Source organism: Ctenopharyngodon idella, chromosome 3 (assembly GCF_019924925.1).
Source record: "Ctenopharyngodon idella isolate HZGC_01 chromosome 3, HZGC01, whole genome shotgun sequence".
NCBI lineage: Eukaryota > Metazoa > Chordata > Actinopteri > Cypriniformes > Xenocyprididae > Ctenopharyngodon > Ctenopharyngodon idella.
This window is the reverse complement of record NC_067222.1, coordinates 3,126,463-3,144,975: the sequence shown is the minus strand read 5'-3', so window position 1 is coordinate 3,144,975 and position 18,513 is coordinate 3,126,463. Positions and strand designations below refer to the sequence as shown.

The 18,513-nt window shown below is 37.7% G+C and overlaps 2 protein-coding genes across 3 annotated transcripts; both read right to left on the bottom strand.

Moving 5' to 3' along the window:
* Positions 1-477: 477 nt before the first annotated feature.
* On the bottom strand, positions 478-2,324 carry LOC127508509 (NAD(P)(+)--arginine ADP-ribosyltransferase 2-like). 2 transcript variants are annotated; one of them, XM_051886542.1, is made up of 3 exons: positions 1,754-2,324; positions 1,435-1,513; positions 478-1,359 (listed from the first exon to the last, which is right to left on the bottom strand). In XM_051886542.1, the coding sequence occupies exons 2-3, from the start codon at positions 1,480-1,482 to the stop codon at positions 625-627; spliced, it is 783 nt and encodes a 260-aa protein (XP_051742502.1). In that variant the 5' UTR covers positions 1,483-1,513; positions 1,754-2,324; the 3' UTR covers positions 478-624. The 2 variants fall into 2 exon arrangements, with proteins under 2 accessions (XP_051742502.1, XP_051742501.1); XM_051886541.1 differs by having other exon boundaries at positions 1,435-1,510; positions 1,754-2,319.
* Positions 2,325-9,396: 7,072 nt separating this feature from the next.
* On the bottom strand, positions 9,397-10,802 carry LOC127508510 (NAD(P)(+)--arginine ADP-ribosyltransferase 2-like). Its single transcript, XM_051886543.1, has 3 exons — positions 10,659-10,802; positions 10,351-10,443; positions 9,397-10,274 (listed from the first exon to the last, which is right to left on the bottom strand). Exons 2-3 carry the CDS (start codon positions 10,396-10,398, stop codon positions 9,561-9,563), a joined length of 762 nt encoding a protein of 253 aa, XP_051742503.1. The 5' UTR covers positions 10,399-10,443; positions 10,659-10,802; the 3' UTR covers positions 9,397-9,560.
* Positions 10,803-18,513: the final 7,711 nt, after the last annotated feature.

Genomic DNA, 18,513 nt, shown 5'->3' with positions numbered 1-18,513 from the left:
GCAGGGGGCAACGCTGTCTTATGAAAGAGGGTCGTGAAATTTGCAGACACATTGAACAAAAATGACAGCAAAAAGAATGAGTGACAGTTTTTGTTTAAAAGTGCACTGTCTATTTGCAAACTTTTTTGCAGTTGCATTTTTAATATGCCATTTTAGTCTTTTAATGCTGGTATGGTTAAATTGTACAATATCGAAAACCACAAACGTCAGCTCTTCTGCACAATGAAAGCCACAAAAACTCCATCATCACAGAAGCTCCTCAGTTAGAAAAGAAGTAAAGCTTTATATATATATATATATATATATATATATATATATATATATATACAATTATAAAATACAATTATTTAAGTGCATTGAAACTAATTCAATTGAGTTGAATTAGTTTATTGGGAATATATATTTTCATTCTGAATGTATGTGTAAATGAGGAAATGAATAGAATATGTATATAAAAATCACTTTGAGGCCACTGAATTGCGTCACATAAAAATTTTATTTCAGAATGTTCATGAACAAAAAATGTTTGCTGACAAAGAATTATAAAACTAAATCGAGTGGAAGATTTCTTTTATATTTACTTGTGTGGAACTGATAAATCCCAAGCACTTTCAGTGAATAACATTAGTAGTACTTGGATGGTTTCTTGAATGCCACTGCACAGTTCAGGTAACTTGCTTTTCCAGAGCTTTTCAAAGTGAACACAGTGTCACACCAGAGATTTGGCTGATATTTTCTTGTCCTGACAGCAGTGACTTTAAACTTCTCATATGGAGGAATCAGCACCTCTCTCTCATGAGGATACTTTGAATATATTGACACATCAGCACTTTCACAAGTGTAGATTTCAAAACAAGATTTACTTCCAAAACCTCGTGCTACATTGGGATCAAGAGAGGAGGATGTAAATGAGCCGAATCGAACCTCTTTGTTCAGAACATACTTATTAAATTCAGCTGTAGTACCACGATACGTTACCCTGCATTTATTTTGTGCTTTCTTCAGAATCTGCATCGCTTCTGTTAACAGAAAGTGAAGTGAATACCATTTGTATGTCTTGTGTTTGTACTGGTTTTTACCGTAACGAGTATCAGGATTAAAATGGTGATATACATTACTATCACTGTACACATAAATGGCAATTAAATGATTCCTTGTCAAGTGACCTTTTGGAAACTTGACAAACTTTTCACCTAATTGCCAACTAATTTTATATTTAGCTGAATTGTTGATTTCCTTCTTCAGATATTTTGTCTTCACCAGATTCGCCATTTTCTCTCTACAGCCGTAATATTGGTCATCAACAGAATTCAGTGCCATATCCAGTGGAAATATCTGTCCTGCAGCAGCTCCGTGATCCTGCAGCAACAGGAATCATAATGATCAATCATCAGTATTCATGTCTGTAATATTCATACTAGAACACAAGCTTACCTGTCCTAGAGCAGCTAAAATGAGAAGAGCTTCAATGATCAGCAGCATCTTGATTCAGTCAAATCCCTCGGATGATCTACTGAAGAACAGATGATGAAAGACCACCAGAAAAACAACAGTGTTTCACAAATACTAAATATACATGATATATGTGCACAATTAAACTGTTCACCAATTTCTTACATAATACGGGTTTAAAATTTGTGCAACTGCATTTTTTGCTGATTAACAGTTTTAAGTGTTTGAAAAAATCACTTAAACCTGTGATGTTTACTGATGGAAGTTTTAAATTGACCTTTTACTTTAACCCCAAACTTACCTGAGAATACTGTTGTCTCTTTTTGAGATTCTGTTTCTTTTTGTTATTTTTCAGGAGTTCAGGAGCAATGATGAGAAGAGAAGTTCAGAAAAGTTATTCGCTCACAGACAGAACAACAACTCTTCAAACTAAGAGAGGAGGAAGGCGCCTTTTTATATTGCTGATAGTGTGTGTTGAGAAATAATAACTGTCTTTCTATGTGTGGTTTCATATTGGACAAACTTTGAGTTCCTGTCAGTCTAAGATGAATTTTTCAACCTGATTTCTTGAGAATTCATAATAACTATACACAATGGTAAATTCACATAATTTTATTTGATGAAAATCTACAATCTAGAAATGTAAACAGGATGTGTATTGATCAGCTCGTATCCACGAGAACAATTCAATTTATGTACATGTTTTTATAGAGACTCAAAAAGCTCAATATCTGCTTCATATCTGAAGGAAAAAATACATCCAATATTTATCTGATTCATTTAAATAAATAAATAAAAAAAGAAAGCTTGAAATGTAGGTTACAAGACAACGGAAGTCATTTGAAATTTCAGTTTAAAGGGACCTGTTATGCCCCTTTTACAAGATGTACTGTAAGTCTCAGGTGTGACAACTAACCTATACCACTCTCACAACATACATGTGTCAAACTAGCTGGAGCAACTTTTCTCTATTTTCGGATATGATGAGACACGCATGGGCGGGTGACGCATTTACACAATTTTCTGCAATAACCATCCCAACAAGTCTAAAATATAAACGTACAAGAACAATTAAATGTACAAGAACAATTAGAAAGAACAACAAAACGTGTGTTTACCGTAGTGAATCAGGGTAAGACAAAACACATTTAGGAAGAAGATGTGAAGGATTGATGGTATTATTTAAATATTGTTAATTTTGAACCAAAAAGTTACATAGTGCATCTTTAACTCAGATTCTGAAGTAAACACAAAAGTTTTGATGCGGTTCTGAACAAAGGGCTTCATTTAGGCTGATTTCTTTCTGCTGTCTTGATCGTACAGTAGCAGAAGTTTTCACTATTGAAACCAGAACTTGTTGTCAAAACAAGAAGAGATCAGAAAATGTCTGGTATGGCACTGTGTTCATGGTGGAAAGAAGTGACCTGAATTGTGCAGGTCAGTAAAATACTTTAAAATGCACATTGCAATCTTCCAGATGACAAAACGTACTTCTTTTTTTTCCTGTCATCAGCACTCATATGTTTTCAAAAGATAAAAATGTTGAAATTTAAGTCTTTAGTTGCCAAACTTGACTTTCGATCAAGCCTGCCACCAATGTTCCTGCTCATTTTTGTTTTGCTGATCAAAATCTTTCTCGATTGGGTGAACATTTCCACCACCCGAGCAAAAACATCCATTATACCAAACCTGTAAAATTATGCAGTTGTAACTAGCATCTTTAAAGTGCTATTTCTATTTGTTTGAATCTTCTCATTGTCTTTCAGATGTCGCCATGACAGTGCATGTCCACTGGTGCAAAGCGAGTGAAGCAGAGCGGGCATTTTCAATTCATTCCTATTGTGAAATAGGAATGAAATGCTCATTGGATCAGCAGGGTCAGACAAAAACATGTGAAGAAGAAAAGACACATGTTAACCACAAAAGATTTAAGAATTAAGGTGAAGAATTAAGTGTGAAACCATCAGGAACCCTAAAAATGAACTCCCACACCTTGCGACCAGATTCTGGAAGATAAATTCTTCAAACAGTGGTATAAGAGGATGTGGTGCTGGTCCTTCAAGAGTCACTCTCAATCTGTCTGTCTATAAAGCCTATAAAAAAACAGTCTTCATGTATTTTACAACACTTCAGCTTGTGATTCTTATTAAGTTGGGGTCATTTTTTAGGATTCTTTACCTAACCTAAGTCTCTGAGATCCTGACACCTTGCACTTCTTGAGACTCCAGGTAGGTTGCAGTTCTGGAAAATGGTGGCACTGGAGAATAAAGGGTTCCTGATGGTTTCACACTTAATTCTTGGCCTTAATTTTTAATTATTTGCATTTAACATGTCTATTCTTCTCCACCTGTTTTTGTCTGACCCTGCTGACCCAGTGAGTGTTTCACTGTCCAAAGGTCATGCCTTAACTTTGCAATTTCTAGTATTGCATCCTTCATGGGCATTTAATAATTTTTGACTTTTCAGTCTGAGTTAAATCTCTTTTTTGGCTCATTTTATCTGTAAAAGAAAACATTACCTAATAATTCTGCACACCTGAATATAAGGCGTTTTTTATTCCCAGCCTTCATGAACAATTAAATATCACTTATACATGATTAAATACAAAATGAAATGAATGACATATTTGTGAATAGGCAGGCTGTCCAGCTAATGAAAATATGTTTTAGAATGTTTTGCTAACGTTCTAATTAAGTTATGAAAATGTTGTTTCTGAACGTTCTAAATGTCCAGTTTTTTTTTTAAATGTTTTAAGACATTTTTCTTATATATGCAAACTTTAAGGAAACATTCCATTTCATCATTCTACAAACCTTAAGGGAATGTTTGAATGTTCTCTGAACATTCTGAAACAAGTAGTAACATTAAAATATATTTTCTGTTTCCTTGTTTCTCGTGTTCCTGTGTATTACCTTGGACTGCTTTTCATCATCGTGTTTGTTTGCTGCCTGCCCTGTTGATTCTCTGCCTGTTTACTGGATTACTCTGCCTGGTCTGCTGTCTGCCCTGACCCATTGCCTGTCCCCGTTTACGATTCATCTCTGCCTTGGACATTGTTATTGCTGGTGTTTGACCCTTGCCTGTACGACTACGATTATCTTCATAAATCCTGCATTTAGATCCTCAGCCTTCGTGTCCCTGTGCAGTTCGTGACAGAAAACTTCGCCACCGTGGATCTAGCAAGAGGTTATCGAGACCCGGTGAGCATTCTTTGTCATATTCACCAAAATGGCCGCCCCATGGAGGAATATGTGGAGGACTTTATAACTTACTGCCACCTTGCGCCATTGGATGAGGTAATGCTTATTGAATGTTTTTGGAGTGGACTGGATTATGACATTGCTCAACTGATGCCAGATGGAGGTCCCAGCTGGACCCTGGTACAGTACTTGGACTTTGCCCTGCTACTGTGGGTGAAGTGGAGGAGGACCCGTTGCCTAAACACTTTTTGGGGAGGAGCAACACTCACCAAGCTCCGGCGGCCATGGAGCTTGGCCCATTACAGTCACCAGCATGGCCAGTTTGGAGGAGCGCTAGCCCTAGGTTATATGTACCTTCCCGTCCTGTAGTTCCTGCATCAGAGCCAGTTCGCAACGTGACTGCCACTTCAAAGCCCATTTACAACATGGCTGCCATGTCTGAGTCTCCAATCAAGACAGCCACCATTCCTGAGCCAAGTCAAGTCACAGTTGATCTTCGTGAGCCAAGCCAAGTCACAGTTGATCTTCCTGAGCCAAGTCAAGTCACAGTTGATCTTCGTGAGCCAAGCCAAGTCACAGTTGATCTTCGTGAGCCAAGCCAAGTCACAGTTGATCTTCCTGAGCCAAGTCAAGTCACAGCAGATCTTCCAGAGCCACGTCACGTCTCAGCAGACCTCCCAGAGCCTCGTCACATCTCAGCAGACCTCCCAGAACCTCGTTACGTCTCAGCAGACCTCCCAGAACCTCGTCATGTCTCCGCTGATCGCCTAGAGTCACGTCACGTCTACGCTGATCGCCCAGAGCCACGTCACATCTCCGCTGATCTTCCAGAGCCACGTCATGTCTCCGCTGATCGCCCAGAGTCACGTCACGTCTACGCTGATCGCCCAGAGCCACGTCACATCTCCGCTGATCTTCCAGAGCCACGTCATGTCTCCGCTGATCGCCCAGAGTCACGTCACGTCTCCGCTGATTGCCCAGAGCCACGTCACATCTCCGCTGATCTTCCAGAGCCACGTCATGTCTCCGCTGATAGTGGAGAGGATTGTTGTCCAGTTTGGACGATCCACCGCTGACTTCAGCACGAGCAGCTGGCATTCCGAAGCCTACGCCAGCCGCTTCGCACTCAGGTCCGCCAGTGCCTACAGATAAGATGGCCGCTCCGCCAGTGTCTACGGACAAGATGGCCGCTCCGCCAGTGTCTACGGACAAGATGGCCGCTCCGCCAGTGTCTACGGACAACATGGCCGCTCCCCCCAAGCCTTCCGACGAGATGGCTACCATGCCTGAGCCCCCAGAGATTGCAGCGCTGGCCATTATGGCCACAGCCATCTGGTGTGTGTGGGCTGCGCACACATTGGTTCCAGTCCCTGAATCCGCTCCAGAGTCCACTCCAGTCCATGAATCTGCCCCAGAGACAGCTCCAGCCCATGAGACTGCTCCATAGTCTACTCCAGCCCATGAGTCTGCTCCAGTCCATGAATCCACCCCAGAGCCCACTCCAGTCCTTGAATCCGCTCCAGTCGCAGAGCCCGCTCCAGACTCCGCTCCAGTCATCGAGCCCTCTCCAGACTCCGCTCCAGTCGCAGAGCCCGCTCCAGACTCCGCTCCAGTTGCCGAGCCCGCGCCAGACTCCGCTCCAGTCGTCGAGCCCGCACCAGACTCCGCTCCAGTCGCCGAGCCCGCGCCAGACTCCGCTCCAGTCGCCAAGCCTGCTCCACTCCACGAGTCCGCTTCAATCCACGAGCCCGCTCCATTCAACTATCCGGCTTCAGAAACTGCTCCAGCCCAAAGAATTGCGGACCCTCCCAAAGAAATTTCAGAGAATCTCTCTGAGGCACCTGACCCGCCGTGGCGCCTAGAGTCCCTGGTCCCACCCTGGAGACCTCCTTCCCAGCCTGCGCCACCCTGGCCAACTACCCAGCCTGCGCCACCCTGGCCGCTTGCTCCGCCCTGGCACCCTGCTAAGCTTCTGTTGGCAGGCCCTCTTCCACTCCATGGACCTGGCCCTCCAATCTACCCCCTTGTTTTCCTCCGCCCTGCCTCTCTGGATTTCTTAGGAGCGTCTGGAAGCCGCTCCTTAGGAGAGGGGCTATGTCGTGATTAGGGGTGTGCGATATAACGATTTTTGATCGTGGACGATTAAAATGTCTCCACGATCTGCTTATGAAGAAATATCGTAGTATCGTGCTACAGTGCTTTATATCAGTTGCAGTTCCAGTGCCTCCGTCTCAGCATACTGCATACAGCATACTCTCAGCATACTGTTCAACAGTACATTCACGTCACATTTTAACGCAGCGGTAGAGTGATATTCGCGGGACACTTCAATCCACAAAAGTTCATTATTTCATGTGCCTTGCCAGTTAAACTTTTCTTTCGCGTGCTGATGCACTGTTCTGACATGCGTTTTTCAGAGCGCGGTCACGCGAAGCGCACAAGCACTAAAAGCCTGTCAAACAGCGCCTGATTACTAAGTTATCTTTAGTGTCCGATTGCTCTAATACTGTCAAATACGCACAAAGTTTACATAAACACAGTTAGTTATGTCTAAAGTGAAAAATTGAGGGAAAATTGGATGCGTGGCTGTATATTAGATATACGTGCAGGTCTTTAAAGTGACAGAGCAGCCTAATATTAACCATGCGGTCGCTTGTCCTTAAAGGGATAGTTCACTGTAATGTTGTTTTAAAACTGTATTAATTTCTTTCTTGTGTAGAACTCAAAATAAAATATTTTGGAGAATGTGGGTTAGCCGGACAGTTGCTGGTCTCTATTGACTTCCATGGTAGGAAAAACGTAGTCACTATGGACCAGCAACTGTCTGGTTACATTCTTCAAAATAACTTTTTGCTCTTGACTGAGAACTTTAATACATTAGCTTTATTAAGAATCAATGTATAATTTATACAGTGAAGTCTAGTGTTATATTTTTACATTTGTTCATTTATTTTTTTTACTTGAATGCTACAGTAAATACATCTACTGTAGCTGAAAAAATAAATCATTTTATTCATTTCATTTGTATAATGTGTAGCCTATGTTTTTCTTTTTTTTAAATAACAAAGATAAAATTAATAACACATAATAACAAATAACATTAAAAATAATGACAAAGATTTTTATCTTCGCCACTTTGGCCTAAATGTCTGCCATTTTATTTTATATTTTGTTATTTTGTAAGGCTTTGTTTTTAAAATAGGGAAATTAGTTTGGCTGTAATGCTCAGTCACTTGCAAAATAGTAAAAACAACATGAAGAATCGTGATAAAAATCGTGATTTTCCTGAAAAAAATCGTGATATATTTTTGCCATATCGCCCACCCCTAGTCATGATCCTTGTCTGTGTTCCCTGTATCTCCTCTGTTTGTGCACCTCATGTTCCCCTGCTGCTCCCCTTGTTTGTTACCATGGACACTCATTGGACCACGCCCCCTTGTTAACTCGTTATCTTGTTAAGCTTGTTTGTGCCTGTGCATAAGTAGTCCCTGTGTTTCACTCATTCTTTGTGAAGTTTTGTCTAGTGTTACTACTGCAATTCTGAGCGTGTTTTCCTGTTTCCTTGTTTTCCTGTTTCCTTGTTTTCCTGTTTCCTTGTTTTCCTGTTTCCTTGTTTTCCTGTTTCCTTGTTTTCCTGTTTCCTTGTTTTCCTGTTTCCTTGTTTTCCTGTTTCCTTGTTTTCCTGTTTCCTTGTTTTCCTGTTTCCTTGTTTTCCTGTTTCCTTGTGTATTACCTTGGACTGCTTTTCGACATTGTGTTTGTTTGCTGCCTGCCCTGTTGATTCTCTGCCTGTTTACTGGATTACGCTGCCTTGTTTGCTGCCTGCCCTGACCCATTGCCTGTCCCCGTTTACGATTCATCTCTGCCTTGGACATTGTTATTGCTGGTGTTTGACCCTTGCCTGTACGACTACGATTATCTTAAGTCCTGCATTTAGATCCTCAGCCTTCGTGTCCCTGTGCAGTTCGTGACAAACAGTAAGTAGCATCATCTATATAATTACAAATAAATACTTAAATCTAGTGCTGCAGGTCATCTTGTATGAACTTTAATTCTCTTAGTCCATCTATATTTATTGAAATATGAAACACTTAAAAATATGGTTTAATTTGGTAACATTTGTTAATGCATTGGTCTCATGAACTAACATTTAACAACATTTTGTTTAAAGCATTTATTAATTTAGAATAATGTTCCTGTATAAATAGGCCTACTATTGTTAATTCAAAATCGTTCATTCACAATGACACATAACTTTAAGTGTAAAAAATCTATTAGTGTGTGTATTTAACATTGATCAACATTATTGAATACAGAGCAAATAGAATCTTGTTGTAAAGTGTTATAAGAACGGCCTATATAAATTTGTTTTTTTTTTAATATATATATATATATATATATATATAATATGCATGCAAATCTGGGAGAAGCCTGATTATATGGTCCAGTTTCAATTGTCAACAAATGATGCATGAAGAAAAAAAATCATGTAGTCGTAACAAAAAAAAAAAAAAAAAAATTACTTACAACAAATTTAAGTGGATTGAAATATAAGTTAACTGAACAAGCAGCAAAAAAAATATTGTTTTCTTAGTATATTGAATATATATTGTATGGTCATTTAGCAGGTAATATGATATTGAGGGGGGGGTAGATAGCAAGCAATAAAATTGTTCAGTAGTGGAAAAAGATGTAAGTGAACAAATGAATTAAAGACACATAAAATCACTTTGAGGCCATTGGGTCACTTAAAATAAATTTATTTCGAAATTATGCAAACAACATGTGTTTTAGAATTGAAATCAAGAGGAAACAACATTTTTATGTTAATTTGTGTGTAACTGATGTACATGATTAAATCATGTAAATTCATCAGTTTTCAATGCAAAACATAGTATGTTTTTATGCTTACTTGAATAGAGCACAGTTCTGGTAGCTTACTTTTCCAGAGCTTTTCAAAGTAAACACCGTGTCACACCAGAGATTTGGCTGATATTTTCTTGTCCTGACAGCAGTGACTTTAAACTTCTCATATGGAGGAATCAGCACCTCTTTTATGTAAGGATACTGTGAGTATTTTGTCAGCTCAGCACTTTCACAAGTGTAGATTTCAAAACAAGATTTAGAACCAAAACCTTGAGTTACTTTACGATCAAGAGAGGAGGATGTAAATGAGCCGAATCGAATCTCTTTGTTCAGAACATACTTGTCAAAATTAGCTGTGGTACCACGATAAGTGAAAAAGCATTTATTCTGCATTTTCTTCAGACTCTGTATCGCTTCTGTTAACAGAAAGTGAAGTGAATACCATTTGAATGTCTTGTGTTTGTACTGGTTTTTACCGTAACGAGTTTCTTCATTAAATCGACGATAGATATATTTACCAGTGTACACGTGAATGGCGATTAATTGATTTCTTGTTAAGTGATCTTTTGGAAACTTGACCATATTTTCACTATTTTGCCAATAATGTTTAAATTTAGCAGAGTGGTTGATTTCCTTCTTCAGATATTTCGTCTTCACCAGTTTTGCCATTTTCTCTCTACAGCCGTAATAATAGTCATCGACAGAATCCGGAGCCATATCCAGTGGAAATATCTGTTCTGCAGCAGCTCTGTGATCCTGCAGCAACAGGAATTATTAATGATCAATCATGAATATTCATGTATGTAATATTCATACTAGAACACAAGCTTACCTGTCCTAGAGCAGCTAAAATGAGAAGAGCTGCAATGATCAGCCGCATCTTGATTCAGTCAAATCCCTCAGATGATCTAGTGAAGCGCAGATGCTAAAAAGATAACCAGAAACACAACAGACTTTCACAAATACTAAAGCTATGACTCAAAATATAATGTAAAGGAATATGTACATAGATTTGCAGATTTAAATTCATATAACTAGTCTTTTCTGACAGATAGCAAAAAATTTGAAATAATCACTTAAACTTGTGATGTTCACTGATGGAAGTGTTATATTGATCCTTTACTTTAACCCCAAACTTACCTGAGAATACTGTTGTTTCTTTTTGTCAGATTCTGAGTTCTTTATTTTTCAGAAGTTCAAGAGCAGCGACGAGAAGATCAGAAAAGTCAGTTGCTCTCGGCCAGACGACAATGACTCCTCAAACCAAGAGAGGAACAAGGTGCCTTTTTTATATTGCTGATAGTGTGTGTTTGAGAAATTATAGTTGAAGTGCATATTTCGACCTGAATTCATGAGATTTCATAATTGTATGCAATGGTGAACTTGCATAACCCTATCCCTGAGTTCGGAATAAATGTTTTTTGTATTAATCGTCTTGTATGATTGCATATGAATTTACAGGGAGAACAATTAGATACATAACATATTTCTGCTAAAAAACCTTTACACATCTCTGTATCTAAAAGGCTAAATAAATACATTTGATATAGCCTATACTCTTAAAAATTTAGGGTTTCTTTTTTCTTGTTTTGAAAGAAATTAATACTTTTGATTCAGCAAGGATGCATTAAATCGATCAAAAGTGACAGTAAAGACATTTATGATGTTACAAGAGATTTCTTTTTTTAAAATAAATTCTGTTCTTTTGAACTTTGTATTCATCAAAGAATCCTTAAAAATTGAGTGACATTTCCCACAAAAATATGAAGCAGCACAACTATTTCCAGCATTGATAATAATAAATGTTTCTTGAGCATCAAATCATCATAGGAAGATAATTTGACATAGTATTATTCAGTTAGCTTTTATGTGAACATGACCTCAGATTGTGAAGTTAAACACAGAAAGGATGCTTGCAAAACATACAAAGTTGCAGGTCTGAAAGAAGTATATTTTGTAATCTTTCATCAGCACTCGTCTGTTTTCAGCAGATAACAAGGAGAAGGTCAAGGTATCTTTATAACGATGTTGAAATGTGCTTTATTTCCTAAAACTTGATTGTGATGAAGTCTAGGACTATACAAAGACAAACAGCACTTACATTGTCTTCAGAAAATGTAAAGTAAAATCTGGCCAGGATTATATTTCGATTAGAAAACCCTGTGACTGATTCAGAGCTTGGCTAATAATGTCACACTGTTGTATCCAGTTCACGCCCAACAAGCACCAAGTTCTTATGCATTTGATCTATAGGGAAGGGAAGGGAAGGGAGAGAGAGAGAGAGAGAGAGAGAGAGAGAGAATTTGAATTTTGAAAAAAGACTTTATTACAATTTTTCACATAAAACACTTTTTCAACAAGTCAACATTTACCATTTTACACTTACCTTTTGTACCACAAGGAAAACAAAACAAAAAACCTTTTTTACATTAATAAAGGAGAAAAAAATATTTTTCCATCAATAATAGAGCACAGAGCCTCATTCTTACACCATTTCATTTGAAAAGTGATAATGTCATCCATGGATGCATAAAAATGAAAATCAATAAGTATTCTGGATTTAACTGTGACTAAAAACAGAGTATTAATATCTTGATCTACACCCAGTTCTATTTTGTTTTTTTTCTGCTCATATAAATTGCTAATTTTGCTTGGCCTATAATAAAATTTAAACACTGACAAATAAACCTCTTTCTTCTAACATATTTAAAACCAACAATAAATACATCTATAGAAAAAGATTCATTAAGACTATCAAATAAATTATGTAATAAACTAAACAAGCTTCTCAGTCTAAAACAATCCATATAAGCATGAAAAACAGTTTCTCTCTTTAAACAAAATGGGCATTCTGCAGTAACATCAGAATTCAAAACTGAAATAAAAGCATTAACTGCTATTGCACCATGTAACAGTCTCCACTGTATGTCCCCAACTCTTTTACTTAAAGGTGGCTTATACAATGATCTCCATTCTGGTTTATCATCATCATCACACATTTTTAAAACATCACGCCATGGTGTATCAAGCCTTTTATCGAGTGTTTTTTTTGTTAAAAACAAGAACACAAGCTTTATAAAAAGATTTACCAATACTTAAAAAAAAAAATTAAGACATGGGGATTTTCCAGAGCTTAGAAACATTCCTGAAACATCATCTAAAACAGGTAAAAGAAAAAAATCAGATAAAACATCTCTTTCATTAGGCACAATTTTGCTTCCACAGTAGTCTGATAAAAGTTTCAGTTCATCTGAAGGGAGTCTTTTTTTCCATTTTTCTAATAAATGAAAAACAAATCGTCTTGACTTAATCTTCAGACTCACAGCAACTCTTTCCATATTTTCAAAATCTGGTCCTGTCAAATTAATTAGACTCCCCATTGTACATATTTTGGAAGCTACAAGTGTTTCAGTGAGTCCAGGAATTGCACAGTCATTGTGTGTTAAATCAAAGCGCGCTCCATATATAAGTGGTTCTTCAAGGAGCCAGTGAAGAGATTTAAAATGTCCTTCTCTTTGTATTTTGAACATTTTCCACACTTTAAAAACATTCCGATTAAAAAATAGGCATTCCATTGATGTTCAATTTTGACAAGTCCATTAAAAAAAAGATTCCTGTCCATTTTCAAATTCCCAAGATTTTGTAGTATTTTACATGCAACTACTTTCCAGCTTGAATTTATTGAACCACTAAGAAGTCTTTGCAAAAATTGTAAACGGAAAGCTGCTGTTCTACTTTGAAGATGCACCAATCCTTGTCCTCCTACTTCTTTAGGTAAAAACAATATACTCTGTGGAACCCAATGTAACTTGTCCCAGAAAAAAATCAACTAAGATCGCTTGAATCTCTGCTAACAGACGTAAAGGAGGATCTATGCAGGTTAATTTATGCCATAAAGAGGAAGCTATTAAATTATTTGTAACTAAGGTCCGACCTCTATATGACATATTTGGGATTAACCACTTCCATTTCTCAAGTCGACCTTTAACTTTTTCAGTAGTTCCTTCCCAATTTTTTTGTACAGTTGCTTCATCTCCTAAAAAAAAAAACCCCAAATAAACCTCCTTTTTTCCATACTAAACCAGGAGGAAGGGAAAAACGCCCTCCTTTCCAATCTCCTATTAGTAGCGCTTCACTTTTTTTCCCAATTAATTTTAGCAGACAGTTTTTTTTTTTTTTTTTTTTTTTTTTTTTTTTAAATCATCAAGTACACTCATTAAAACCTCTACATCACTCTGTTGACTAACAAACACTAAAACATCATCAGCATATGCAGAAAGACTTATACTTTTTCCAAAAATTGGCACATTAAAACCTTGTACACTTTTTCTTAATTGCTCTAAAAAAGGTTCAATTGCTAACGAATAACATTCCAGAGAGCGGGCATCCCTGCCTCACACCTCTAAACTTTAAAAGGAGTGCATAAGCCACCATTAATTTCGAGTATGCTCTCAACATTACTGTACAAAACTTTAATTTTATTTATAAAACTTTTACTAAAACCAAAAGCTTTTAACGTTTCCCATAGGTATAAGTGTTCAACTCTGTCGAATGCTTTTTCTTGGTCTAGCGAAATCAATCCAATATCACTATTTGATAACTTAGAGACATCATAAATATCCCTAATAAGGGAAATATTATCAAAAATTGACCTTTTGGGGACACAGTAGGTTTGGTCCGGATGGATCACCTTATTCATAATTTTTGATAGTCTGTTTGCTAAAATCTTTGAAAGAAGTTTATAGTCACTGCACAGAAGTGAAACAGGTCTCCAGTTTTTGATCTCTGTGAGGTCTCCTTTTTTGGGAAGGAGGGTTAGGACTGCTCTCCGGCAACTCAAAGGTAGAAGACCTTCATCCAAACTACCATTGAGTACTTCTAAGAGATCCTCTCCTAAAACATCCCAAAAACATTTATAGAAGTCTATTGGTAGGCCATCGATTCCAGGCACCCTTCCGGATTCCATGCTCTGAACAGCCTTATGCAGTTCTCCCAGGCTGAGCGCACCTGAAATCTCTGCATTAGCTTCATCAGGCACCTTTGGTAAATCCTTGAAGAAGACACTCTCACTGATATTGTCTAGTCCTAATTCACTTCTGTACAGTTTCTCATAAAAACCAATTGCCCTCCTTCTAATCGCTACAGGGTTGGACAACAGAAATCCTTCCTCAGATCGCAAAGCATGAATGATTCTTTTTTGTCCATTTTTCCTTTCAAGATTAAAAAAAAAACTTTGAAGGTGCATCCATCTGGTCAAGACTTACAAATCTTGATCGGACCAAAGCCCCCTGTGTTTTGACCCCTAATAATTCTGCCAATTGATTCTTTTTTTTAGAAAGAATTTTCAAATAACTTTCTTGTTTTGTTAATTCCGCCAATTCTTGTATCTTAATTATGTCAGTCTCTAAGTCTTTCATTGACTGATTTAAAACTTTGGTGTTGTTGTGAGCATACTGCTGACAATACTGTTTAATCTGTATCTTACCAAAATCCCACCATTTTTTTTACTGATTGAAAAGATGCTTTTTTTTTTTTTTTTTTTTTTTGTATTTTTTATTTTCTGCTTAATTATATCATACAGCTCAGCTCTTTTTTCTATAATCTCTAGCACCATTAACATTCAAGGAGGCAATCTGCACTTCAGCCATACTGAAATAAATGAACAACCAAAAAAACACAAGCAAACCCAAATTACTAATGTTCTTAATCCTCATTTTCATTTAAATCCAGACCAACTTTCCTCACAATCTTTTTCAGACGGTAAACTTCCTTGTTTGAAAGGCACCCTTCTGCTATTAGACTTTTGGCTTTGTCATAAAACTGTTTTAGATCAGGGAAATATTCCTTTACAATCACACCTCTTTTGTTTTTTGTGATACTAAGAAAACGTTTTATATCATCAACATCATAGCTTCTGCTTATACCTTCAGCCTGCGACAACACTATACTTGAATCAGACATTTCACTTTCACTTTCTGACTCTTTCTGCTCTTCAAACACATCTCCTTTTTTAAAACACTTTGCACTACTGATCTTTTCCAAATTTTGCCTTTTTGTCGGCACTTTGAACATCTTATTCTCTATTTCTAACTCAGACACATCTTCTTCCCTCACGTTTTCTACATCACTGTTCAACAATCCATTTTCTGCATTTGGAGAAGTTTCTGAAGTATCCCTACCTTCATTCATTGATTCCGTTGAGGTCGATCCAGCTTCCACAGGCCCCAAGACAGATGTTCCTTCCCCAGCAGGTTTATCCGCGGTCGGCACTGCTTCGGCCGGACCGACCTCAGACGGTTTTACAGTAGGCCTGTCTTCCTCATTTGCAGCACTATCCTTACTACCTCCAGCTGCGTTACTCTTGTCAGGGCATGAACGGAAGGGGGTTCCGGAAGAAATACTGTTCCGTCCAATCACTGTTCTCATTTCAATGACTAACTCTCCTAAGAGCCAATGTTATGAAAGTGCTGCTAAGTCCCGCCCACAGGCTGCGCCGGCGCTGCTGCACTGTTACCTTGAGCAGAGAGGCAGAGCGAATCAGACGAAGCAGCTGCACAGAGCGGTATTCAGAGACCCTCTGTAAGAACTTTGATATAGAGAGAAAATAGATTTAAATATAGCAAAAAGATCATATTTATGAACGGATGCGGCCACATGAAGCTTTTATCGGGGTGAGAAGACGACGAGGCAAGGATTTGTGGAGTAAAAGCTGATGCAATCCAACGGAGAATCAGAGTGTTGCAAATGAGCTTATTTGAAGATATGTGAAGTTATTGCCTTGGCTGGGTTTTTGTTTTGTTTCTATGTTTATTTCTACGTGATCTCCTGCGAGAGTTTCCTGTTTTGTGCCATATTTAATCCTTTTGGAGAGGAATCGTCTGTGTATCGGACGTGATTGAATGTGCACAATGGAGAGCTACCCACGGACCTGTTTCCACTTTGAACTGTGCTTTGAAATCATCAACTGGTAGGAGAATTCCATTTTTTTTTTTTTTTTTTCTTGTTTTCTGGACACAAAAGACTTTTATTCGTCGAACTCATTTGATATTTTTGCTTCAAAAAGGAGAGATTATCTTTTGAACTTGAACTGGTCGAAAGAGTTCAACTCTTTGAGCTGAATCATTTGATCCATGAACTTTGTTCAATTGAATCAATTAATGGATTTGTGCATTTTCAACTCATATTGTTGATTATACTGTTGAGTTTGAAAGGGAAAGTGATTTGTTTCAAGAAATTCTGAATCATATTCAGTGTTTTGAGTCAAATTGAATGTCCAACTATATTTCTTTTGGGTTATTGAATATAATATTTTGTTGAAGGTTATATTATTGTAAAATACTTTGCCCAAAGTGAAAGAAGGACAGTATTTTTTTTTTTTTTTTTTTTTTTTTTGATGATTTTCTTTATTTTTACATTTTGTGAAGAGTGTGAAACTTCAAGTTGAATTGAAGCTGTTAAGCTGTTGAATTCTTGCTCCTATAAGAAAGGACAGAGTTGGTTAACTGTTTTGATTCTCACTGTTATCAATTAATTGTTCATATCTGTGACTTATCTAATTGAAACCAACTACAAAAGAAACTTCTTCTACATTAATACAATTTACTGAATCAAAACGAAACTGTCAACCATTTACTCACTTGCTGCATCATCTCCTCTCTCCAGTAGTCGTTCCTTGCTTCTGATACATATTGGCCCATACTGAATATCATTACTAGGTGTAGCACATCAGTTACGTTGCACGCTACATGCTACGCTTTGACCAGCAGGTGGCGCTGTAACCACAGAACACAAGTAAACGCAGCAGGGCTTTACTGACCTGACAGAGCTCAGTACATTAAAAGCCATGTTCAAAAAGAAAGAATAAATGTGCCTGTGCTGTACTATTACAGCAGAACCAGTCATGTAGTTGTTATTTGACAATGATGTTCGACTTTACCAGTCGGAGATCACTAAAATTAACATTAAAGAGGTGTGTGAACTCGCAAGTACAATGTCAGAAACCGTAATTTGCTCTGGTCCCCTTCCTGTTCGTCAGAGTGATGAGATAGCAGATTATCATCACTCAATGGCTGGCTGTCTAAGTGGTGTCTGCAGAATAATATAGGTTTCATAGACAATTGGAAAAGTTTTTGGGGCAGACCTGACCTGTTGAAAAGAGATGGTATTCATCCCTCCTGGGATGGTGCTGTTCTTCTCTCTAATAATAAGGCACAAAGTCTTAGAGCTAAAATGTGACAAACTGGGGCCCAGGTCAGGAAGTAGACAGACCGGCTAAGCCAACCGTCTGCTAGCTGCCTCACGTCACAGAAGTCCGGTAATTCCCAACACATAGAAACTCTTTCACCTAGATGTTATCACAGAGACTGTGTCTGTACCCCGAATTAGTAAATACAAAAAACTTCCAAACCCATTTGAGGGTAAAAATTTAATTGATGTTCAACAAATAAAAAAACAGAGATAAACAAATGATAAAGCTTAGGTTGCCGAATATTAGATCTTTCTTCAAAAGCACTTATTGTAAATATCACAGACAAAAATCTTGATCTGCTGTGTTTGACAGAAACCTAGCCAAAACCAGACGATTACATTACTTTAAATGAGTCTAGCCCTCAAGGTTATCGTCACAAACCGCGTCGAAGAGGCAAAGGGGGAGGTGTTGCTGTAATTTATAGTAATATCTTCAGTATTACTCAAAAGTCTTTCAAATATAATTCCTTCGAAGTGATGGTGCTTTATGTAACATTATGTAATGTAAGTGACAAATCCAATCTGACATTTGTGCTGGCTACTGTATACAGGCCACCAGGGCACCATACAGACTTTATCAAAGAATTTGCTGATTTTTCTATCAGAGTTGGTACTGGCTGCAGATAAAGTCCTAATTGTTGGTGATTTTAATATCCATGTAGATAATGAAAACGCATTGGGATTGGCATTTACAGACATTCTAAACTTTTTTTTTTTTTTTTTTTTTTTTTTTTTTTGGTGTTAGACA

What these genes read in the sequence shown, in the direction of transcription:
- LOC127508509 (XM_051886542.1), bottom strand. Translation starts at nt 1,482, where the DNA reads ATGCTGCTGATCATTGAAGCTCTTCTCATTTTAGCTGCTCTAGGACAG. An exon ending in TTTTAGCTGCTCTAGGACAG is followed by an intron (nt 1,360 to 1,434) that starts GTAAGCTTGTGT and finishes CTGTTGCTGCAG; the next exon opens with GATCACGGAGCTGCTGCAGG.
- LOC127508510 (XM_051886543.1), bottom strand. Translation starts at nt 10,398, where the DNA reads ATGCGGCTGATCATTGCAGCTCTTCTCATTTTAGCTGCTCTAGGACAG. An exon ending in TTTTAGCTGCTCTAGGACAG is followed by an intron (nt 10,275 to 10,350) that starts GTAAGCTTGTGT and finishes CTGTTGCTGCAG; the next exon opens with GATCACAGAGCTGCTGCAGA.